This window comes from Erythrolamprus reginae, unplaced genomic scaffold, assembly GCF_031021105.1.
Source record: "Erythrolamprus reginae isolate rEryReg1 unplaced genomic scaffold, rEryReg1.hap1 H_3, whole genome shotgun sequence".
Classification (NCBI taxonomy): Eukaryota; Metazoa; Chordata; class Lepidosauria; order Squamata; family Dipsadidae; genus Erythrolamprus; species Erythrolamprus reginae.
In genome coordinates, this window is record NW_027248484.1 from 799,003 (window position 1) to 823,649 (window position 24,647).

General features: G+C 42.7%; 1 protein-coding gene across 1 annotated transcript; it reads right to left on the reverse strand.

Annotated features, from left to right (window-relative positions):
* Nucleotides 1-577: 577 nt before the first annotated feature.
* LOC139155563 (cytochrome P450 2W1-like) lies at nt 578-15,971 on the reverse strand. The gene is made up of 9 exons (XM_070730746.1): nt 15,774-15,971; nt 12,882-13,044; nt 10,577-10,726; nt 8,164-8,321; nt 6,660-6,833; nt 4,050-4,191; nt 3,163-3,347; nt 2,372-2,513; nt 578-769 (listed from the first exon to the last, which is right to left on the reverse strand). The coding sequence occupies exons 1-9, from the start codon at nt 15,969-15,971 to the stop codon at nt 579-581; spliced, it is 1,503 nt and encodes a 500-aa protein (XP_070586847.1). The 3' UTR covers nt 578.
* Nucleotides 15,972-24,647: the final 8,676 nt, after the last annotated feature.

A 24,647-nucleotide genomic window follows, 5' to 3' on the forward strand; every position in this document is an offset into this window, starting at 1 on the left:
TTTTTTCTCCTTATATTTTTCCTAGACACTTTGGTTTGTAGCAGAATCGCCGGCTTTGGGGTTTTTAAACGCTTTCGGGAAGAACTCCGAGGCTGCCCGAATAAGATGTCTTGCATTTTCTTTCAACATCTTTCGGTGCAAATTGGGTGCTCTGGGGTGACTTCACTTCTCACCTACAAAGATGTTGTGGTTCATATGCTGGTGTAGAAAGTGTTGCCTGGTTAAGTTTTTATGAAAGCCAGTTTCTTAGTTGCTGTAATGTCCTTTCCTCTCCCCCTTCTTTTCCCTCCTTCCTTCTTCTTTACCTTTCCTTCTTCCCTTCTCCTTCCTTCCTTCCTTCCTTCCTTCTCCTTTCTTCTTTCCTCTGTCCCTCCCTCTTTTCCTTATTTCCTTCATCCTTCCTTCCACTTCCTTCCTTCATCCTTCCTCCATTTTCGCTCCCCCACTGCATTCCCCCAAACCATCTGGGCAGCAGCCCAGCCCTGTGTATAGATACAGATTATGCAGGCACACAAATATACACACAAACCTATACACATAGAGAATGTCCTTCTTTTGTCTTTCGTGCAACGTTTTCTTCACTCCCGAAGAACGGCCCACGTCAGCTGCGGTTGTGGTCTTAGTGTGAACGTCGTCTCAGGGACATTGAGGTCCAAGTCTGTTTCTGTAAGCCCAGGTGGAGGCCGGAAGGTGAATTTCTGCAGAAGGCCCGTGAAGAAGAGGAAAAGCTCCGTTTTGGCCAGACTTTCGCCGATGCAGTTCCTGCGACCTGTTGAAAAAAAGAGAGAGAGGAGGAGATAGAGGAGGAGAGGAAGAGGATGAAGAGGGAGGAGAAGGAATAGAATAGAATAGAATAGAATAGAATTTTTATTGGCCAAGTGTGATTGGACACACAAGGAATTTGTCCTGGTGCATATGCTCTCAGAATACATAAAATAAAATATACATTTGTCAAGAATCATGTGGTACAACACTTAATGATTGTCATAAGGGTCAAATAAGCAATGAAGAAGCAATATTAATAAAAATCTTAGGATATAAGCAACAAGTTACAGTCATAGAGTCAAAATGGGAGGAAATGGGTGAAAGGAATGATGAAAAAAACTAGTAGAATAGAAGTGCAGATTTAGTAGAAAGTCTGACAGTGTTGAGGGAATTATTTGTTTAGTAGAGTGAGGGCGTTCGGGAAAAAACTGTTCTTGTGTCTAGTTGTCTTGGTGTGCAGTGCTCTGTAGCGACGTTTTGAGGGTGGGAGTTGAAACAATTTGTGTCCAGGATGTGAGGGGTCAGTAAATATTTTCCCCGCCCTCTTTTTGACTCGTGCAGTATACAGGTCCTCAATGGAAGGCAGGTTGGCAGCAATTGTTTTTTCTGCAATTCTGATTATCCTCTGAAGTCTGTGTCGGTCCTGTTGGGTTGCAGCACCAAACCAGACAGTTATAGAGGTGCAGATGACAGACTCAATGATTCCTCTGTAGAACTGTATCAACAGCTCCTTGGGCAGTTTGAGTTTCCTGAGCTGGCGCAGAAAGGAAGGGAAGAGGATGAAGAGGAAGAGGAAGGAGAAGGAAGAGGAAGAAAAGAAGAGGAAAAAACAGGAGGAGGAGAGGATGAAGAGGAAGAAGAGGATAGGAAGAAGAAGGAAGAGGAAGAAAGAAAGTGGGAAAAGGAAGAGGAGAGGAAGAGGAAGAAGGTTGGAGAAGAGGGGAAGATGAAGAAAAGAAGAAGGAAGGGGAAGAAAGAAGAGGAAGAAGGAGATGGAGGAGGGGAAGGGGAAGAAGGAAGAAGAGGAAAGGAAGAAGAAAGAGGAGAGGAGGCAGGAAAGAGGAAGAAGAGGAGAGGAAGAAGAAGGAAGAGGAAGAAAGGAAAAGGAAAGGGGAAGAGGGGAAGAGGAAGAAAAAGGAAGAGGAAGAAAGGAAGAAGAAGGAGGTGGGGGAGGCAGGAAAGAGAAAGGAGAGGAGAGGAAGAAGAAGGAAGAGGAAGAAAGGAAGAGGAAGAAGGAGGAGAGAAAGAGGAAGAAGGAGGAAGAGGAGGAAAGGAAGAGGAAGAAGGAGGAGGAGAAGAAGAAGAGGAGAAGAAGAAGAAGGAAGAGAAAGAAAAGAAGAAGGTGGAAGGGGATGGGAAGAGAAAGAAGGAAGAGGAGGAAAGGAAGAGGAAGAAGGAGGAGGAAGAGGGAGGGGTCAGAACTTCTTCCAGCCTGGAAAAAAGTGTTCTGAAAAGGGTTTCCCAAAGACACAACTTTTGTGCAAAGACCACACAACCCTTGCAAGAAAAGCTCCGGATTGAAGGAGGGTCTCTTCAGCACTGTTATTGCCACGTTGGACCCCAAGACCCTCCCAAGGCTCAACGCCCCCAAGAAGACCTCACTTACCTAATGAATAAGGCACGAAGGCCTCTTTCTTGACAAAATTCCCACTGGCATCGAGGAAGTGGTTGGGGTTGAATTTGTGGGGGGTTTCCCATTGATTCTGGTCAAGCAGGACGGAGGTCAATGATGGGATGACCATCGTTCCCTGGAGGACAAGGGGAGATTGGAACCAAAGCCTCAAATGGGTCAATGGATAAAATTGAACGGGTCCAAAGACGGGCTACAAGAATGGTGGAAGGTCTTAAGCATAAAACGTATCAGGAAAGACTTAATGAACTCCATCTGTATAGTCTGGAGGACAGAAGGAAAAGGGGGGACATGATCGAAACATTTAAATATGTCAAAGGGCTAAATAAGGTCCAGGAGGGAAGTTTTTTTAATAGGAAAGTGAACACAAGAACAAGGGGACACAATCTGAAGTTAGTTGGGGGAAAGGTCAGAAGCAACATGAGAAAATATTATTTCACTGAAAGAGTAGTAGATCCTTGGAACAAACTTCCAGCAGACGTGGTAGATAAATCCACAGTCACTGAATTGAAACATGCCTGGGATAAACATAGATCCATCCTAAGATAAAATACAGGAAATAGTATAAGGGCAGACTAGATGGACCAGGAGGTCTGCCCCAAATCTGTGGAGAGGGGCGGCATACAAATCCAATAAATTATGATTATGATTATTAATTATTCTGCTTAATGACCGGGGCAAGAAAAGGCCGTAAAACAGGGCCAAAACTAGCCTCACCCACCTCTCGCTAACCCAGGCGTTTCGAGGTCTCCCCGTGCGGGAGTTACCTTGGGCAGGAAGTAGCCCCGGAAGTGGGTGTCCACGGAGGTGCTTCGTGGGACGTGGGGCAGGAGGGTGATGAAGCGTTGCACTTCGTGGATGACGGCATTGGTGAACGGCATCTGGAGTCGGTCTTCGTAGGTGGCCCAGCGGCCCGGCTTCACCACTCGCCCGAGCTCCTCCTGGACCTTCTCTGAAGCCGACCCGGTGAAAAGAGAGAAAGACAAACACCGTCGGCTGGCAGGACCTAGGGGAAGAGCCTTCTCTGTGGCGGCCCCAGCTCTCTGGAATCAGCTCCCCCTGGAGATTCGCACTGCCCCCACCCTCCTCACCTTCCGAAATAGTTTAAAAACACATCTTTGCCGCCAGGCCTGGGGACATTAGACCTTCCCCTGTCCAACGAATGTTGCGTGGTTATTGAATGAATGGAAATGAATGCTTTTAAAGTTAGAATTTTAAGAACCTTTTAGTATATTAATTGGATAGAATGTACTGTTGTGTTTTTTGCTGTATGTTGTGAGCCGTCCTGAGTCCACGGAGAGGGGTGGCATACAGGTCAAAGAAAGAAAGAAAGAAAGAAAGAAGGAAGGAAGGAAGGAAGGAGGAGGAAGGAAAGAAAGAAAGAAAGAAGGAAGGAAGGAAGGAAAGAAGGAAGGAAAGAAGGAAGGAAGGAAGGAAAGAAGGAAGGAAGAAAGGAAGGAAGGAAAGAAAGAGGGAGGAAGGAAGGAAGGAAGAAAGAAAGAAAAAGAAAGAAAGAGAAAGAAAGAAAGAAAGAAAGAAAGAAAGAAAGAAAGAAGAAAGAAAGAAAGCCAATCGGTCCATTTTCATTTCACAATCCATTCTCTTCCACTAAATTTGCAGCTAGACAACCCCACAACAGAAAGCCACAACTCACTTTGGATCTCCGGATACCTCATGGCCAGTAGGACAGCCCATTGCAGAGTTGTGGCCGTGGTTTCTGTCCCAGCCATGACAAGATCCAGAATGGACGCAATTAAATTATCTTCATGGAAAAGATTCTGGTTTTTGTTCATGTCCTATGAAAGGGGGTGAGAGGGAAGAGGAGAGATGAATCAGTGATGGGCTCCTATGGGTTTTGGTCAGGTATGCAGAACTGGTAGAAAAATTTTGGTCCGTTATGCAATTTTTTTATTTTTTTCTCTTCTGGGCTTGCAGTAAATACTAATCTAATTATTATTATTAATAATAATAATGATGATGATGATGATGATGATGATGATAATAATAAAAAATATCTGTAAAGCTAACAGTATATCCCTGGAAGAACCAGGTTATGGAGAAAGGGGATTTTTGCTATAATGGTGTTTCCAAGGAAAAACATTAAATCACAATCTTATTCTTTGTGTATCCTCTCTATTTCAGTTTTAATTTGTTTTAAGGAAAAATCCTTCAACATATTCCTATAGCTATACCTAGTGTCTATTGCTTATCTATTAAATGTGTATAGTGGAACCCCGACATAAGAGCTGCTCTACTTAAGAGCAACTCGAGATAAGAGCTGGGAGGGGAGAGATATTTTTGTTCTACTTACAAGCCCAAATTCGAGATACAAGCGCCAAGGAGCTGTCTCCTGAAGCCGAACGCTAACTTCCGCGTTCGGCTTCAGGAGACAGCTGCGAAGCGGCGCGCGTGTTTTAAAAGGTTGCAGCCGGCCTGGGGGGCTCGGGGGGCTTGCAGCCAGCCTGGGGGGCTTGCCAGCACCCTCCGAGCCCCCCCAGGCCGGCTGCAACCTTTTAAAACACGCGCGCCGCTTCGCAGCTGTCTCCTGAAGCTGAACGCGGAAGTTAGCTCTTTTTCTTTCTCTCTTTTACCTTCCCTTCCTCTATTTCTTCTTTTCTTTCTCCTTCCCACCTTCTTCCCTCCCTCCCTCCCTTCACTCATTCTTCTCTTACTCTCCCCTTTCATAAGTTTCCTTGCTTCCTTCCTCTGTTCCTGTCCCTTCCCTCTTTCCTTCCTTCCTTCCCACCCTCCGTCCATTCATTTATCCCATTCCTCTCTTGATCGCTTAAAGCCGGTCCCTGGTGCAAAAAGGGTTGGGGACCTCTGTCCTACAGGATTGGGTGGCAGAGAAGTTGAACATATGTAAATTTAAAAGTTTAAGAAAGTTTACAAGTTAAGTGAAAGAAACTTCATTATTCATTTATATGTACATGTACATTTCTTCATTAAAAACTTGTCTTTCTGCATAATTTAGACTAACTTTGTGAGTTTTTTGAGGGCTGGAACCAATTAAAATTATTTACATTAATTCCTATGGGGAAAAGTCGTTCGAGATAAGAGCTGCTCGACTTAAGAGCCCAGGTCAGGAACGAATTAAACTCGTATCTCGAGGTACCACTGTATAATTTTAGAAGAGCTCTCTGTGTGTGTACATATACATACAGTTTATACAGTAGTAGATAATGTATCTTTTTGTATGCCTGTGTGTGATACGTATGTACACATAGGGCCTTTATACATAGAATTAAAGAGTATATTTTGGATGTTCAGTCATAGTAAATAGAGAGGGAAATTGTATCTCCTTAAGGCGAGGAGGGGCCAGGCACCCTAACCCTAACCCTTGACGTGAGTGACGTCAAGTTGGCCACCTTTAAGCCAATGACATGACCTTTAAGCCACCCCAAGTCACATGGTCGTCAAGCCACTCCCACGTGGTCATCAAGCCACACCCACAAAATAAGCCATGCCCACAGTGTGGTAGTAAGAATGTTTGAAATACCGTAGGTTCATATTATCATCAATGGTGGAGCTGTAGCAAAGTTAAGACATATTGGAAAATGATAGAAAGAATAATAAAAGAAATAATAAAGCAAGAGATAGAAAAAACTCAGGAATTTTACTTATTAGGTATAACCAAACCAAAATATAAGAAAGATATTTTACATCTAGTTATTCACATAACGACAGTGGCCAGGATAGTACATGCGCAAAATTGGAAGGGGGAAGATATCCCCAAAGAGGAGGAGGTTATTAAGAAAATATTAGACTGCGCTGAAATGGATATGATGACAAGACGGTTAAATAACCAAGAAGAATCTGAACTTTATGTGATTTGGAATAAAGTGTATACATGGATAGACAAAAAGAAGAATTAAAAATGCACAATAGTAGTATGGTTAGGATTTAATTTTTGTGTTTGTACTTTGCTTAGATAGGAAGTTTATGGGTTTTTTTATAATAAGGTAACATAAAATTTCTTCTTTTCACTTAAAGTAATAGGTTGACTTAACCTATTAATAATGTATTCTCTTTTCTGTATTGCAATTTGACTTCCTGAACAAGCGGCGTATTTGCAACCCCAATTTTATGCTAAATGTGTGTTTGTCAATTTTAAGAAAATCAATAAAGTTTACTTTTAAAAATAAAAGAATGTTTGCCGCCCTTCCCTGGACATATGAGATCAATTCTGGGCGATGCACATAATGTGACCCCTATGTAGACCCACCACCCTGTTTGTGAGCCCTGTCGCTCGAGTCGGTCCCACCTGTTCCTGCTTTAAGACTAAAGCCTCTGTGTAGCTCCTGAAGCTGTTGCTGTTGAGATCTTGTCGGCTACTCTTGACGTAATCTCTGATAACCACGCGGACCTCTTCGATCTTCCGCAGCAAAGTCTTGTGCACTTTGAAGAGAAATCCCAGGAATGGATAGAAGTTGAACAGCTGGTCAGACCGAAAGGCAGGAAAAACAGAGGAGAGAAATATAAGAAAGACGAAGGACAATACACCTCTGCTTCCAAAAGAGACCATTAAGATCCAGAGCTTGCAGATGATAAATTTTTATTTAATTTATTGTTTTTATTTATTTGATTAGATTTCTATGCCACCATTTTCCAGGCGAATCAGGGCGGCGCACAACATAGAATACAACAATAGGTAAGAAATCTAAATAACTGTAAAAAAAATATGGAAATTTGCTAAAAAGTTTTAAAAGACCCCATGTAAACTCATACACATTCATCCAGTCCAATCATATCTAGTATCGTCCGGAGACAGTGTCATCACTCATGGCACACATGCCCGCCAACAGAGGTAGGTTTTTAAGGCTTTACGAAAGACCAGGAGGGAGGGGGTGGTAAATATCTCTGGAGGAAGTTTGCTCCAGAGGGCCGGGGCCGCCACAGAGAAGGCTCTTCCCCTAGGCCTCAGCAGTTGACATAGAATCATAGAAGATTGATGGCAGAAAAAGACCTCCTGGTCCATCTAGTCTGCCCTTATGCTATATATGTTTATCTCAGGCATGTTTACATTCAGTTCCTGTAGATTTACCAACCACGTCGGCTGGAAGTTTGTTCCAAGCATTTACTATTCAGTCAAATAATATTTTCTCATGTAGCTTCTGATCTTTCCCCCAACCAACCTCAGATTGTGCCCCCTTGTTCTTGTGTTCACTTTCCTATTAAAAACACTTCCCTCCTGAACCTTATTTAACCCTTTCACATATTTAAATGTTTCGATCGTGTCCCCCCTTTCCCTTCAGTCCTCCAGACTATACAGATTGAGTTCATCAAGTCTTTCCTGACACGTTTTATGCTTAAGACCTTCCACCATTTTTGCAGCCTGTCTTTGGACCCCTTTAATTTTATCCATATCTTTTTGTAGGTGAGGTCTCCAAATCTGGACACAATATGGGGTCTCACCAGCGCTCTATACAGCGGGATCACAATCTCCCTCTTCCTGCTTGTTATACCTCTAGCTATGCAGCCAAGCATTCTACTCGCCTTCCCTAACGCCTGACTGCACTGTTCACCCATTTTGAGACGGTGAGAAATCACTACCCCTAAATCCTTCTCTTCTGAAGTTTGGCTGTCTGGCTGATAGGATCTGGAGAAGGCCGACTCTGTGGGACCTAACTGGTCACTGGGATACACAAGGCAGAAGACTTTTGCAGTATCCTTCCCCGGCACGCCCACCAAGGCACGCCACGCCCACAGAACCTGTAGTTTAAAAAAGGTGAAACCCACCACTGACCGCAGGCGCAACACCAGCTTACGTGTAAAGCAGGAGACCCAAGAAGACACATCACTTCATCGATGAGTCTTAGAAGAGTGACGAAAGTCGGGTTGTTGTACTCAAACCGTTCCCCGAACAGCAGAACAAAAGTGATGTTGGTGGCAGCCGCGTTGAACGTTCGCAGAGTGAAAGGTTCACCTTCAGAGGGAATATAAGGAGAACCGGTATCAGCGGAAAGTTGTGGGTGCTCCAACAATGGAGGTTTTTTAAAGACAAGATTGTTCAGGGCTTAGAGCCTGTTTTGTAAAGAGACACCTGTAAGCCCATCCATCACCACTGAAGGTGCCCCACCTATTTGACATAAAAGCACCATGAGATAGTGACGAAGGCTTTGCTCTAACAACTTAGAATGGTACTTTTTTAAAAAATAATTTTTTAAATTGATTTTTCACAGTTTTTATATCACACAACATAAAACAGTACATAGTGAATTGTGCCCACCACCCCGACACACACACATTCCCCACCACCAAATTGGGGGTGTTTCTTGTATAGTCCACTTAACCCAAGAGCAATATATCTATTTACATATTATAGAGTGATTCCAATTTATTTCTTGTAGCTTGGTCTCGGATTCTGCTCGTCATATATCGTCTTACCTTGTCCCACCGTCCCATCAGTTGTCCCAACTCCGTTTCATTATCCGAATTTATCCTTTTATCCATAATTTCAAATTAAATATGGTCCACCATGTACCTATACCAATTTTGCATTGTCCATTTTGTCGCATCCTTCCAGCCCAAAACTATTACTGCCTGAGCGCTTTCTATTGCTACTTTTTTTATTTCTCTAAATTCTCCCATCGCATTGCTTTTTACTAGTACTGCCATTTCCTTAGTGATTGTCCATTGTATGTTTAGCATTCTATTGATATCCTCTTTCACTTTTTGCCAAAATTCCTGCACTATTGGGCATTCCCAAAACATATGAATAAACACTCCTTTGTCTTGACACCCATGCCAACAATTCCCCCTGACCTTCTGCTGAAAGTGTGCGAGTTGAACGGGAGTAAAATACCACTTATGTAATATTTTCCTTCTCATTTCCCTGATTCTTGCATTTTTAATTTTCCTTATATTTTCTACTATATTTTCCATCTCTTGTACCTCTACTTGTATCTCATTTTGCCACCATTTAGTCAATCCTTCAATCGTGTCCCCTTCTGACTGCACTAGCAATTTATATATATTGGTTGCTTGCGCCTTTGTAATGGTACGGTATTTCCCAACCTTGGCAGTCTTAAGACATATGGACTTCAACTCCCAGAATTCCTCATGCTGGATGGCTGGAGAATTCTGGGAGTTGAAGTCCACACCTTTTAAAGTTGCCACGTTTGAGAAACAATATCCAAGAAGACAAAATGAGTTGTTACTAAGAAATAACTCAGTTGCAGACATACTGGTAACTATCCTTTTGCTCATCAATAACTCTTGTTAAAGAAGACTGTGGGGCTTTGTTCCTGGAACAAGGATTGATTGATTGATTGATTTTGTACAATACACAATGAGGGTTTTAGTGGGTATATATCTATATACACATTGTAAAATACATGATGAAGGTTATAGAGGAGATACTCATAGTACAATATACAGTGACACCTTGTCTTACAAACCTAATTGGTTCCGGGACGAGGTTCTTAAGGTGAAAAGTTTGTAAGACGAAACAATGTTTTCCGTAGGAATCAATGGAAAAGTGATTAATGTGTGCAAGCCCAAAATTCACCCCTTTTGCCAGCCGAGGCGCCTAGTTTTGAGCTGCTGGGATTCCCCTGAGGCTCCCCTCCATGGGAAACCCCACCTCGGGACTTCCATTGCCAGCGAAGCACCTGTTTTGCACTGCTGGGATTCCCCTGCAGCATCACAAAAACACGGAAGTTCGGAGGTGGGGTTTCCCATAGAGGGGAGCCTCAGGGAAATCCCAGCAGCACAAAAACGGGTGCTTCGCTGGCAACGGAAGTCTGGAGGCGGGGCATCCCAGAGGCAGCGGTAGGTTTGTAAGGTGAAAATAGTTTGTAAGAAGAGGCAAAAAAAATCTTAAACCCCGGGTTTGTATCTCGAAAAGTTTGTATGATGAGGCGTTTGTAAGACGAGGTATCACTGTATCTAAGAAAGAATAGAAAAGAAGGTATAGTAATAGAACATATCAATGAAAGAATAGAAGAAGAGATATAGGAATAGAAGAAAGGAATAGGAGACATAGGAGAGCAATGAAAGAATAGAAGAAGAGATATAGGAATAGAAGAAAGATATAGGAGATATAGGAGAGCAATAGGACAGGGGACGGAAGGCACTCTAGTGCACTTGTATTCGCCCCTTACTGACCTCTTAGGAATATGGATAGGTCAACCGTAGATAATCTAAGGGTACTTTACTTTTGTGAGGTCTGAAACTCACCTTGGAAAGAGTTAATATGCTCTATCAGAAAAGCGAGCTCTTCCTGGATGCATTCCTCAATGTGTTTTTTCCCCACTCCAAGGTTGCGCATGGTGGATACCGTAAATCTTCGGGTGGACCTCCATAACTCTCCAGTGGAGAAGAAAACCCCTGTTGGGGAAGATAGATGATACAATTGAAGAAGAGTTGTTAATACTGTATTCCCAAATTACTATTAAGGGCAAAGGGCCATCCATTAAGTCAGTGATTTTCAACCTTTTTTGAGCCGCGGCACATTTTTTACATTTACAAAATCCTGGGGCAGACCACCAACCAAAATGACACTCTAAAACACTCTCCTGACTTATTCCATCCCTGTCTCCTCCCACCCTTGTGTGTGTGTGTGTGTGTGTGTGTGTGTGTACACAGTCTTCAACCATTTCCAAAAACTGGTATGGGCTGGGGTTTTTTTCTCTCTTATTCTTTGGGTGCTTTTTAACATATGCTTTAAATCAAGAGTCACTTATCTCTCTCTTTTGTTTCTCTTTCTTTCTTGTCATTCTCTGCCTCAATCATTTTCTCATTTCTCTTTTTTCCTCCCCTTTTTGCTCATTTTTTCTCTCTCACTTCATATCCTTTTCTCTCTCTGTCTCTCTTTCTTTCTTTCTTTCTCCCTCTCTCTCTCGGTTTCTTTCTCTCTCTTGGTTTCTTTCTCTCTCTCTTGCTTTCTTTCTCTCTCTCTCTTGCTTTCTTTCTCTCTCACTCTTGGTTTCTTTCTCTCTCTCTCTCTTTCTCTCTCTCTTGCTTTCTTTCTAGCTCTTTCTCTTTCTTTTGCTTTCTTTCTCTCTTTCTCTCTCTCTCTTGCTCTCAGCAAAAAGTTGTGAGACGGGAACCTAAGCTTCCTTCTTCGCGGCACACCTGACCATGTCTCGCGGCACACTGATTGAAAAACAATGCCTTAAGTCATAGCATGGAAGACTTATTCCAGATAAATAAATCCTATACATAAAAATCTGGTCAGCTAAAGTTCAAATTGGCCCCAGATAAGGGTCAATGGAATTCAAGAGTAGTTTGATTTTGATCACTTGTGGCAACTTAAGGACACTAAACGTTCTTAACTCCACCTTCAGTGCTGCCTGCTCTTCTCCTATATTCTACCTTCTATTCCTGTGAAGTTTAAGAAATGTAGGTATGCAAACTCCGCAAACATTTGCAAGAAAATAACCCAGCTCTGAGAGCACCAAGGATCCCACAAAGAGGAGGGAGAAATTTCAGATGAGAAGTCAACCAAGATACAGCTTGGATACAAGCCATTCAAGTGGGAAAGAGTAACTAGGAAATTGGGGATTCTCCACTTGTTGATCAAAACGGTAACTCCCAGGAGTTCAAACCCAGCTCAACTGCAGTTGGACAATGGCGGGAATTGCATTTAGTAAAATCTAGAGCAGGTTCTCAAATTCTCAGGTCTCCAAACTTGAGAACTCTAAGTTTTATTATTGAAACTGTCAACCTTTCTGGACAGATTCCGTCTACTTCAAAGGTCTTCAAACTTGGCAACTTTAATACTCGTGGACTTCAACTCCCAGAATTCTGGAAGTTGAAGTTCACAAGTCCTAAAGTTGCCAAGTTTTGGGACCCTGGTTTAGCTATTATCTGTTTTCCCTCAAATCACCCTGCCCAGAAGTGTTTAGTTTTTGTATCTATTGAGGTTCTTCAAAGGGGCTTTTAGCATAAATGATTAGCAATGCCATGCTGACTTCCACCAGGGAATAAGGTTGGTGTAACCAGTTACAATGTGTTTTAGTTTTCCATTATTATTATTATTATTATTATTATTATTATTATTATTATTATTATTATTTATTGGATTTATATGCCGCCCCTCTCTGTAGACTCGGGGCGGCTAACAACAATGATAAAAACAGCATGTGACAATCCAATACTAAAACAACTAAAAACCCTTATTATAAAACCAAACATACACACAAACATACCATGCATAAATTGTAATGGCCTACGGAGAAGGAATATCTCAATTCCCCCATGCCTGGCGGTATAAGTGAGTCTTGAGTAGTTTACAAAAGACAGGGAGGGTGGGGGCAGTTCTAATCTCCGGGGCGAGTTGGTTCCAGAGGGCCGGGGCCGCCACAGAGAAGGCCCTTCCCCTGGGGCCCGCCAAACAATATTGTTTAGTCGACGGGACCCGGAGAAGGCCAACTCTGTGGGACCTTATCGGTCGCTGAGATTCGTGCGGTAGCAGGCGGTTCCGGAGGTAATCTGGTCCAATGCCATGCAGGGCTTTAAAGGAGAGGCAGTGAGTATTTACCATTTCCATGCTGAATTTGCTCAAATATAGGTATGGAGGGCCTGTCCACAAATTCCTCGGTGTAGTTCACAAGAGCATCCTTCACTGCTTCGTAGCCTGTCAACACCACCACTTTCTTGAACCCGAAATAGAGAGTGAAGACGGGTCCGTATTTTTCCGCAAGCTGAAAGAGAGCCAATAGAAATGGAACGTCTGTGTCAAAAGAAAGCAAAGGAAGTTCCCAACAGCCATTGGTACCTTGGGTGCAATCCCAAAACAACTGGAGAATCCCTTGAAGACCATCGGCATTGACCAAATCCCCATCAGTCAATTACAAAAGGCAGCTTTGCTTGGAACAGCTTAATATCCTGCGATGGGACCTATAACACCATCAAACATCCAAACATCTGCCTCTCCCAGGGCCATGGCAAGGACTGAACAGATGGACAAAGATGTCAAATCCAGTCTAAACATCTGGTTGATCGGTGACAAGTCATGATAGAAACATAGAAATGTAGAATATTGATAGCAGAAAAAGACCTCCTGGTCCATCTAGTCTGCCCTTATACTATTTTATCTTAGGATGGATCTATGTTTATCCCATGCATGTTTAAATTCAGTCACTGTAGATTTGCCAACCACGTCTGCTGGAAGTTTGTTTCAAACATCTACTACTCTTTCAATAAAATAATATTTTCTCACGTTGCTTCTGATCTTTCCCCCAACTAACTTCAGATTGTGCCCCCTTGTTCTTGTGTTCACTTTCCTATTAAAAACACTTCCCTCCTGAATCCTATTTAACCATATTTAAATGTTTCGATCCTGTCCCCCCTTTTCCTTCTGTCCTCCAGACTATACAGATTGAATTCATTAAGTCTTGATAAGTTTTATGCTTAAGACCTTCCACCATTTTTGTAGCCCATTTTTGGACCCGTTCAATTTTGTCAATATCTTTTTGTAGCTGAGGTCTCCAGAACTGGACACAGTATTATTCCAAATGGGGTCTCACCAGCGCTCTATACAGCGGGATCACAATCTCGCTCTTCCTGCTTGTTATACCTCTAGCTATGCAGCCAAGCATTCTACTTGCTTTCCCTACTGCTTCACCCATTTTGAGACTGTCAGAAATCACTACCCCTCAATCACTACCCGATGCTAATAACTGAGCATTCCTTGAACACCATCTGCATTGACAAAATCCCCGTCGGTCAATTGCAAAAGGCAGTTTTGCTTGGAACAGCTTACATCCTCCGACAATATCTGTAACACCATCAAACATGCACCTCTGTCTATCCCAGTTCCTTGGAAAGAAAAATACCAAGAATCCCATCTAAACATCTGTCTGACTGTGAGACCAACCCTAATAAGAGGTTTATTGATTACCATGCCCATGTCTCAAAGGGCCATTGTTAAAGATGTAGCCATATATACAACTCTCAAAAATTAGGAAATAGCAGTTTCACTGCGATAGCAAGATCTATCTTGGGGTCTATCAACAATTAGAGTTTACTTTAACAGGCCCACATACTTGCAAAAGTCACACCCTTTGCAATACCTTTCAGAAGTCAATACTGGAAGGTTTATAGTTTACTCCTTTTACAGTGACCTACCTGCTTTGGGCTGCTGAACTTTAGAACAATTCTGATTTTTTTTAAAAATTCCAACTCCCAGGCATGAGATCTACCCCTTCCTCTTAAGAGCAAACAGGTTTTCTCGGGTTAATAAGTATGTATGAATGCATCCCACAATGGCATTGCCAGCCAATAACTGCCACACCTAGCATTGATAGACCAAGCGGAGCTTGAAAAAAGATTTCTCTCTCGCTCTTTTAGGAGTTGCAGCCTTAAAAAAAATACATAAACAATAACTCCATTCTTGCCTTGGCACTCTATAAAGGTCATAGACTACAACTCCCATCCTAGCCTGCTATTGAAGTCAGTAGAACTGTGTGCAAAGTATATTAACCCAGACAAATACACTGTCTACCAAGCACTTGTTGAAGACAAAACCCCCCGTAAATATTGGGGAGCAAGAGAAGAAGACTCAAGCCAGGCATTCATGTCTAAGGGATTTCAAAGTCAAGAGTTAAATGAAACACACAAACACATGGATGGATGGATGGACGGACGAAGCACCCGTTTTGTTTCGCCCCAAGCAAAACTTGACAAAGCAAACACTGAACAAACCCAGGCAGAATTCAACATTCTGCATTCCGGCAGAGCACTGTGGAATCCGCTGGTTTAAAACTAGGCATCCTGGAAGTGGGGAAAAATGGATTTTAGCATCCTAAGGAGGGAAAACTCTGGAATTTGCCCCGAGAATCTATCAGCCCTCCTTCTCTCTCTCTCTCTCTCCTTTCTCTCTCTCTCTCCCCCCCTCTTTTTCTCTCTTTTCTCCATTTCTCTCCTTTTCTCTCTCTCTCTTCTCTTTCTCCCTCTTCCTTTCTCTCTCTCCCTTTCTCTCCTTTTTCTCTCTCTGTTCTCTTTGTTCTCTCCCCTTTTCTCTCTCCTTTTCTCTCCTCTTTCTCTCTCTCTTTTCTCTCTCCTCCTCCCCTTTCTCTCTCTCTTTTCTCTCTCCTCCTCCCCTTTCTCTCTCTCTTCTATCTGTTCTCTCTCTTTCTCACCTGTCTTTCTTTCTCCTTTTCTCTCCTCTTTCTCTTGCTCTCTCTTTCTCTCTCTTCCTTTCTCTTTCTCTCTCTCTCTTCCTTTCTCTCCTCTTTCTCTCTCTCTCTCTCTTCCTTTCTCTCATCTCTCTCTCTCTTTCTCTCTCTTCCTTTCCCCTCGTTCTCTCTCTTTCTCTCTCTCTCTCTTTCTTTCTTCCTTTCTCTCCTCTTTCTCTCTCTCTCTTTCTTTCTCTCTCTCTTTCCTTTCTCTCTCTCTTCCTTTCTCTCTCTCTCTCTCTCCCTTCTCCTACCTTCAGCAAGGACTTATCCTGCCTTTTAAAATCGAGCAAGTGAAGGTGTCCAATGATGGGGAGCGGCCAAGGGCCGGGCGGCAGCTTTAAAGACGATTTTTGAAAGACAGCCGGCAAATAAGAGGATGCAAAAAGCAACAGGCAAAAAAGCAGAACGACAGAGGCAGGGAGCGAAGAAAGGAAATCCAGCAGAGCCATTTGCCAACGAGAAACGAAAGCCTGGCCCAGGGGTGGCGCAGGGGACCGCAGGCATCGGCTGGCGCCTTTGCCGAACCCTTGTCCAGCGCTAAGCTTTATAAGCCGGGCTGCAGAAATGTGAAGATAAAGACTGTTAAACCCCACCCTCTTTAAACACTTCTGCAGAATGTGGTCGAAGCAGTTTGTGATTGGAGGGGAAGAACAGTTTTCAGTTACCAGCTGTGTCTATCAGGCAGGTGAAGCAATCATCAAAATTATAACTTTTCAGACCCACCTGGGTTTTTGGATCAAACTCAGGAGCCAAAGGACATTTTCCAGAATGGGTGGACTTCTGCCGCATGGATCCCAGCAGCCGGTTTGGTCCCACAGAGTCAGCCTTGACTAAACAATGTCATTTGGCGGGCACTAGGGGAAGGGCCTTTTCTTTGGGGGGCCCGGCCCTCTGGAATCAGCTTCCCCCGGAGATTCGTACTGCCCCCACCCTCCTTGCCTTTTGTAAGAATTTGAAAATGTATTCAAATCCCAGAGGCCGATAAGGTCCCATAAAGTTGGCCTTCTCTGGGTCCCTTCGACGAAACAATGTCGTCTGGCGGGACCCAGGGGAAGAGCCTTCTCTGTAGCGGCCCCGGCCCTCTGGAATCAACTCCTCACAGAGATCAGAAAAGACCCCACCCTCCTTGTCTTTTGTAAATTGCTTAAGACCCACCTGTATCATCAGGCATGGGGGAATTGAGATATCTCCCCCAGGCTTATATAGTTTTATGTATGGTATGCTTGTGTTGCATGGTTTTAAATGATATTAGATTTGTTACATTGTCACATTGTTATTATTATTGTTGTGAGCCGCTCCGAATATGTGGAGATGCGTGGCATACAAATCTAATAAATAATAATAATAACAACAACAACAATAATAATAATAATTATTATTATTATTATTATTATTTATGCCGCCAGGTTTGGGGTCATCAATCAATGTTCCGCCAGCTGTTCATATGACATTGAGTTATAGATTTTCTGTACTGATCCTTGGTTTGCTTCACCTTGAGAAGCTTCTTCTTCTTCTCCTCCTCCTCCTCCTCCTCCTCCCCCCCTTCCTATTATTATTATTATTATTATTATTATTATTATTATTTATAGGCCACCCTTCTCCTAATGGACCCAGGGCGGCGTACAGAATTAAACAAAGACACAAAATTTAAAACTCCAAAATATTTTTAAAAAAACATTAAAAACATTCATCTATCACTCATCCATTGCTACTAGCATACTACTAGCTGGAGCAAAGTGTAATCGTTCAATAGTTCCAGGTCCATCTAGAGGGACCAAGACAAAGGGTCTTCTCTGTGGTGGCTCCCTCCCTGTGGAACATCATCCCTGCAGATATAAAATTGACCTCATCTCTATTTCTATATCTGTAAGCTGTCCAGGTCTCTGAGTATATTGGGTAAAATAAATAACGGCTCATATTGGGTTTCAATGGCATTATGGCTTGTCCCAAACTTGGGTTAGCTTCCCTGCAAAGTCTCAGCCCTTCAACTTAATATTTCTCTTGAGCTTCTTCACCTGGTAGGTTGGTCCTGGCCACTGGCTTCTTCTCTGCAGTAGGTGTTCCAACGCGGGTAGAATAGTCTACGGAGTCTACGGAGAAGGGCGGCATACAAATCCAATAAATAAATATTTCTTTGTGATGCTTGACTGGGAATGTTTCGTCAAGAGTTGAAAGCAGAGGGCAGACCCCCACCTGTCCCCCGTGCAATTTTGCAAAGAATGCAGACCAACCAAATTCCTGGGCTTTGTCTATTTTTCAAAGTTTGGAATCATTCATCAGCAGGTTCCCCAAAAATTCCATCTTGGGGTTATCAAAGGAACAACGAACTGTAAGGTCAGTATTGTACAAGGCGAATGAAAATAAGACACAACAGATACCAGATCCAACCCAGGTAAGTTTTCACCTAAATGCTATCCTCTCTTGAAAGGGACAAAATAAAGAATAAATTCTCTCTTTAAAAAAAATAAAATAAACAGACACGAAAATACAACATACAACAATAACAACACAAAACACACGGGGGTACGCTCCAAACTTGACTGTAAAAAATATGACTTTAACAATCGAGTTGTCGAAGCGTGGAACTCATTACCGGACTCAATAGTGTCAACCCCTAACCCCCAACATTTCTCCCTTAGACTATCCACAATTGACCTCTCCAGGTTCCTAAGAGGTCAGTAAGGGCCGTACATAAGTGCACTAGTGTGCCTTTTGTCCCCTGTCCAATTGTCTTTCCTTTATCTCATATATCATATATATTTTCTTCCTTTCATATATCCTCTCCTCTATTTTTACATATTATCTTTATATATATTACTTCATGTCTATTCTCTTCCATATGTACAGTATTGTGTATTGGACAAATGAATAAATAAATAAATAAATAAATAAGTATTCTATCCCCCATTATACAGTAGGCATTGTATATTTTAGCCTCCAGTCCCCTAATCATCTTTGCTGAACATACATAATAATAATATACAAAGAACAGGGACCAAGAGGAAGCCCAGCAAAAGTTAGAACCAGAATACAGAATGTAGAATAATAGCGTTGGAGGTCTTGTAAACCAACCCTTTGTACCACTTTATAAGGTCTTCGTAAAACCACGCTTGGAATACTGCCTTCAGTTTTGGTCGTCATGATGCAAAAAGGGTATTGAGACTCTAGGAAAAAAAAGTACAGAGAAGAGCAACAAAGTTGATTAGGGAACTGGAGGCTAAAAGATATGAAGAACGCTTGCAGGAACTGGGCATGGCTAGTTTAATGAAAAAAAGGACCAGGGGAGACATGATAGCAGTGTTCCAATATCTCAAGGGTTGCCACAAAGAAGAAGGATCAACCTATTCTCCAAAGCACCCGAGGGTAAGACAAGAAGCAATGGGTGGAAACTAAACAAGGAGAGAAGCAACTTAGAACCAGGGAGAAATTTCCTGACAGTCAGAACGGTTGATCAATGGAACAGCTTGACTCCAGAGGTTGTGAATTCCCCAATACTGGAAGTTTTTAAGAAGATGTTGGATAACCATCTGTCTGAAATGGTGCAGGGTTTCCTGCCTAAGCAGGGGGTTGGACTAGAAGACCTCCAAGGTCCCTTCCAACTCAATAACAGTTATTGTTAGTTGTTGTTGTTGTTCTTCTTCTTCTTCTTCTTCTTCTTATTATTATTATTATTATTATTATTATTATTATTATTATTATGTCAGTACAACGCAGCAAACGAGATCACTATGCTGGATTTCGTATTTCATCACCAGTCGGGCGCTTCCCAAGCACCTAGGACTGCGTGATGTAGTGGTGAATTATGTTTGCCGATCCCAGTAAAGCGGCCTTTTGCAATTGACCGATGGAGATTTTGTCAATTCTGATGGTTTTCAAATGTCCGCTGAGATCCTTTGGCACTGCACCCAGCATGCCAAGGACCACTGGGACCACTTCCACGGGCTTATGCCAGAGTGGTTGCAGCTCGATTTTTAGATCTTTGTATTTCACTAATTTCTCTAGCTGCTTCTCCTCAATTCTGCTGTCTCCTGGGATTGCGATGTCGATGATCCATACTTTCTTTTTCTCCACAATCACAATGTCTGGTGTGTTATGCTTCAGGATTCGGTCAGTCGGAAGTCGGAAGTCCCACAGTAGTTTTCCTTGCTCATTTTCAACCACTTTTTCGGGCTTATGATCCTACCAGTTCTTTGCCACTGGTAGATGGTAGTTACGGCACACGTTCCAGTGGATCATCTGTGCCACAGCATCATGTCTATGCTTGTAGTCAGTCTGTGCGATCTTTTTGCAGCAGCTGAGTATGTGATCGATTGTTTCATCTGTTTCTTTACAGAGTCTGCACTTTGGATCGTCTGTTGATTTTTCAATTCTGGCTTTGTTGTTGTTGTTGTTGTTATTATTATTATTATTATTATTATTATTATTATTATTATTATTGAAACATAGCAGTCTGACGGCAGAAAAAGACCTCATGGTCCATCTAGTCTGCCCTTATACTATTTCCTGTATTTTATCTTACTATTATTACTATTACTATTATTATTACCACTCCCTGCTTAAGCAGACCATTGTCCATTCTGGACAAACCAAAAGCAGAACTTCTTTGCAGTAGCATTAGCTGTTGATGAACCATATCTCTCCCTCCCTCCCTGTGCGTATGTGTGTGTGTGTTTGTGAGTGAGTGTGCTGTGTGTTTAAATTGCCAGGCTGATTTGACATGTATTATCCCACAGGATTATTGCTGCACCGAGACACACCTCAGGTCCCCAAAGGTATGTGTGCCATTGCCCACCGAGGTTGGCCCTCCGCCCACTATTGACAGACTGTTTTCCATTGTGAGCTGAAACTATGTTGTACAAAAGTCGCAGCTTGCTGAGAAACGGGTGGGAGCGAGTCAGTGACGCAGGTCGCTACTTCAGAAGACGCTTCTGTTGGGCTCGACCTTCTGCCTCGCAGGTCTACGTGCTTCTCGGGTCGAACGCAGCCAAGATATGTTTTTTGCTTTTTTTTTTCCCCTTCCAGTGATGGCTTTCTTTCATCCATATATGGCTCAGAGCTTTCAAAATTGGTCTTCTGCTAAGAGGCATCCTTTGAATTGTCTTTATATTTCATAGCTGGGTGGGGAATTCTGGGAGATGAAGTCCGCAGGTCTTAAAATAACCAAGGTTGGATGCCCTGATCTAGTTGGGTCATAAAAGGTTTAGAACAAAACAACCAAGCTCAGAGAGCCCTGACTCCACATTATTATTTCTTCTTCTTCTTCTTCTTCCTCTTCTTCTTCTTCTTCTTCTTCTTCTTCTTCTTCTTCTTCTTCTTCCTCTTCCTCCTCCACCTCCTCTGCCCCTGCCTTTGCATCCTCCTCCTCCTCTTCTTCCTCCTCCTCCTCTTCTTCTTTCTTCTTCTCCTTTTCTCCTTCCTCCTCCTCCTCTTCTTCATCTTCTTCCTCCTCCTCTTCTTCCTCCTCCTTCTTCCTCCTCCTTTTCTTCTTTCTTCTTCTCCTTTTCTCCTTCCTCCTCCTCCTCTTCTTCATCTTCTTCCTCCTCCTCTTCTTCCTCCTCCTTCTTCCTCCTCCTTTTCTTCTTTCTTCTTCTCCTTTTCTCCTTCCTCCTCCTCCTCTTCTTCATCTTCTTCCTCCTCCTCTTCTTCCTCCTCCTTCTTCCTCCTCCTTTTCTTCTTTCTTCTTCTCCTTTTCTCCTTCCTCCTCCTCCTCTTCTTCATCTTCTTCCTCCTCCTCTTCTTCCTCCTCCTTCTTCCTCCTCCTTTTCTTCTTTCTTCTTCTCCTTTTCTCCTTCCTCCTCCTCCTCTTCTTCATCTTCTTCCTCCTCCTCTTCCTCCTCCTTCTTCCTCCTCCTTTTCTTCTTTCTTCTTCTCCTTTTCTCCTTCCTCCTCCTCCTCTTCTTCATCTTCTTCCTCCTCCTCTTCCTCCTCCTTCTTCCTCCTCCTTTTCTTCTTTCTTCTTCTCCTTTTCTCCTTCCTCCTCCTCCTCTTCTTCATCTTCTTCCTCCTCCTCTTCTTCCTCCTCCTTCTTCCTCCTCCTTTTCTTTTTCTTCTTTCTCCTCTTCCTCCTCCCCTTCTTCCTCTTCCTCTTTCTCCTCCTCCTCCTCTTCTTCTCCTTTCTCCTTCTCCTTTCCTCCTTCCTCCTCTTCTTCATCTTCTTCCTCTTCCTCCTCCTTCCTTCTTCCTCTTCCTCCTCCTCTTCACCTTCTTCTTCTTCTTCTTCTTCTTCCTCCTCCACCTCCTCTGCCCCTGCCTTTGCATCCTCCTCCTCCTCTTCTTCCTCCTCCTCCTCTTCTTCTTTCTTCTTCTCCTTTTCTCCTTCCTCCTCCTCCTCTTCTTCATCTTCTTTCTCCTCCTCTTCTTCCTCCTCCTTCTTCCTCCTCCTTTTCTTTTTCTTCTTTCTCCTCTTCTTCCTCCTCTTCTTCCACTTCCTCTTTCTCCTCCTCCTCCTCTTCTTCTTCTTTCTCCTTCTCCTTTCCTCCTTCCTCCTCTTCTTCATCTTCTTTCTCTTCCTCCTCCTTCCTTCTTCCTCTTCCTCCTCCTCTTCACCTTCTTTCTCCTCCTCCCTCCTTCTTCCTCCTCCTCCTTCTTCCTCTTCTTCCTCCTCCCCCTCCTCTTCTCCTTCTCCTCCTGCTTCTCTCCTCCTCCTCCTTCTGTTCTTCTTCCTCCCCCTCCTCCCCTTCCACCTGTTCCTCTTCCTCCTCCTCCTCCTCAATATAACAGCGCATTGCAAATACAGTTACAGGGACCGATCCCTCCCCCCTTTAGTTGGATACTGTAAAACAATTTGCTTTTTTCTTTTAAAAAAAATCTTAGCAATCTTATTTTTGGACCCTTGTTCCTCCGCTCGCGATGGGAAAGCTGGTGCTTCTCTCCCAAGAGATTAATACCTGTCAGCGACATACCTGGGTCCTGCCCGAAGGCAGGTCAGCTAAGAAGATGAAGGATGTGCCTTAACCACAAAGTACACCTTGACAACCGAGCTCTTTGTTCCTGTGATTAGCCCTTTACTTTTAAGCCTAACGTGTTTGGTCGAAATGTGGGGCTTGCTTAGGCAGGTGTATTGTGAACCCCTTTTTAAAGGCAACTCTTAAAAGCCGAGAGATTAATCGCATTGAAGCCCAAGCTATTAAGCATTGCTTTCCTGTCAAACAGAGAATTTCCTTAGCAAAGCTGAGCAGGTGTACGGCTAAAAAAAAAGAGGGAAGGAGAGAAAGAAAAATTTAATGACTTTTCTTCTTCTTTCCATCTATGATGGGTTTCCCCCCCCCCCCCTTCCTAGGCCTTTTGTGTTCAAGGGTTTTTGTGCGCTAGGATTTATCTTCTAGGCGTTTTTCCCTGTCACCACAAAGGTTAATATTTGCCTGGGGGCCCCTGGAAAAAAGTCAAAAAAAGGCTTTACACACCCACCCTTTGCCTTCCCTCGCTTCTAATGGGAACCATTGTTGGGATTTTTATCCGGTGAGGTTTTCTGGCTTCGGCGGTCGATTGATGAGACTTTGTTCAAAAAAAATATTAATAAATACATTTTTGGGCGGTTTTATTGTGCTGATAGCAATAAAAATTAAAGTGTTCTGGGAAAGACACACCAAGTGGGGAGAGGTTGGACGAATGCGAGTCTCCAATTTGCAAATTGTTTTTGGCAGACTTGCTTTTTAGAAAAAAATACTCTAAAGTGGACTAAAATATATTGTTGTGCAAGGAATAAATAAGTAGCAGAGCTAGTGGGAAGGAAGGAAGGGAGGAAGGAAGGAAGGAAGGAATGATGATAGATAATGGGTTAGATAGATGGTTACAGATAGATAGATAGATAGATAGATAGATAGATAGATAGATAGATAGATAGATAGGTAGATAGATAGGTAGATATAGTTAGTTAGATGGATAGATAGATAGATAGATAGATAGATAGATATAGTTAGATGGATAGATAGATAGATAGATAGATAGATAGATAGATAGGTAGATATAGTTAGATGGATAGATAGATAGATAGATAGATAGATAGATAGATAGATAGAGGTGGATGGATGGATGGATAGATACATAGATAAAGGTGGATGGATAGATAGATAGATAGATAGATAGATAGATAGATAGATAGATAGATAGATAGTTAGATGGATAGATAGATAGATAGATAGATAGTTAGATGGATAGATAGATAGATGAAGATAGATAGATAGATAGATAGATAGATAGATAGATAGATAGATAGATAGATAGATAGATGACAAGATGACAGACAGAATCTTACCACACATGAACACCAAATATTAACCGATAATGTCAGGCAAAGTACCTATTCCGAGAGAGAGGAAATCAGCAATAGATTGGTGACAATTTCTCAGTTTTGTAATTCTCGGGACAATTAGCACCAAATTATCCAAGAATCCCCAAAGAGTAGCGCCCTTGGAATCATTACCCTGAAAAATACCATTCGTCAGACATTTTCATTGAGCTCCTTTGGTGCATTACTAAATTAACAAAAACACAGATTAAAGTCCAGAAAACACCAAAGATCAGATTACATTCCTTCCTGTCTCTTCAAATTACAGTACTAAGATTAGGCATTAAGTCTGCCAGGGCTTGCTCAATGCTGATCACTTCCCTCTGTCTTCTCATTATATTTATATATATATATATTTATATTTATATTTATGTAACATGTTTGTGTGTCCAATTTTATTTAACGCTGGCTTTACGCAACTCACAATTCATGGGGCTGAATGACCAAGCTAAAGCAAAGTTAAAGATCCCTGTGATCAACCATCAGGGTAGTTCCTATAAAACCTCACCATTTGTGGTGTGGCTGATGGAAGTTGGAGTGAAACAACATCTGGAGAAACTACAGTGGTACCTCTACTTATGAACTTAATTCGTTCCGTGACCAGGTTCTTAAGTAGAAAAGTTTGTAAGAAGAAGCAATTTTCCCCCTAGGAATCCATGTAAAAGCAAATAATGTGTGCGATTGGGGAAACCACAGGGAGGGTGGAGGCCCTGTTTTCTCCCAGGAGATTCCTAGAGAGGCCCCATAGAGGCTTCTCCCCACCTTTTCCAGCCGTTTCATCTCAAGAGATTCCTAGAGAGGCCCCACGGAGGCTTCTCCCCACCTTTTCCAGCCCTGT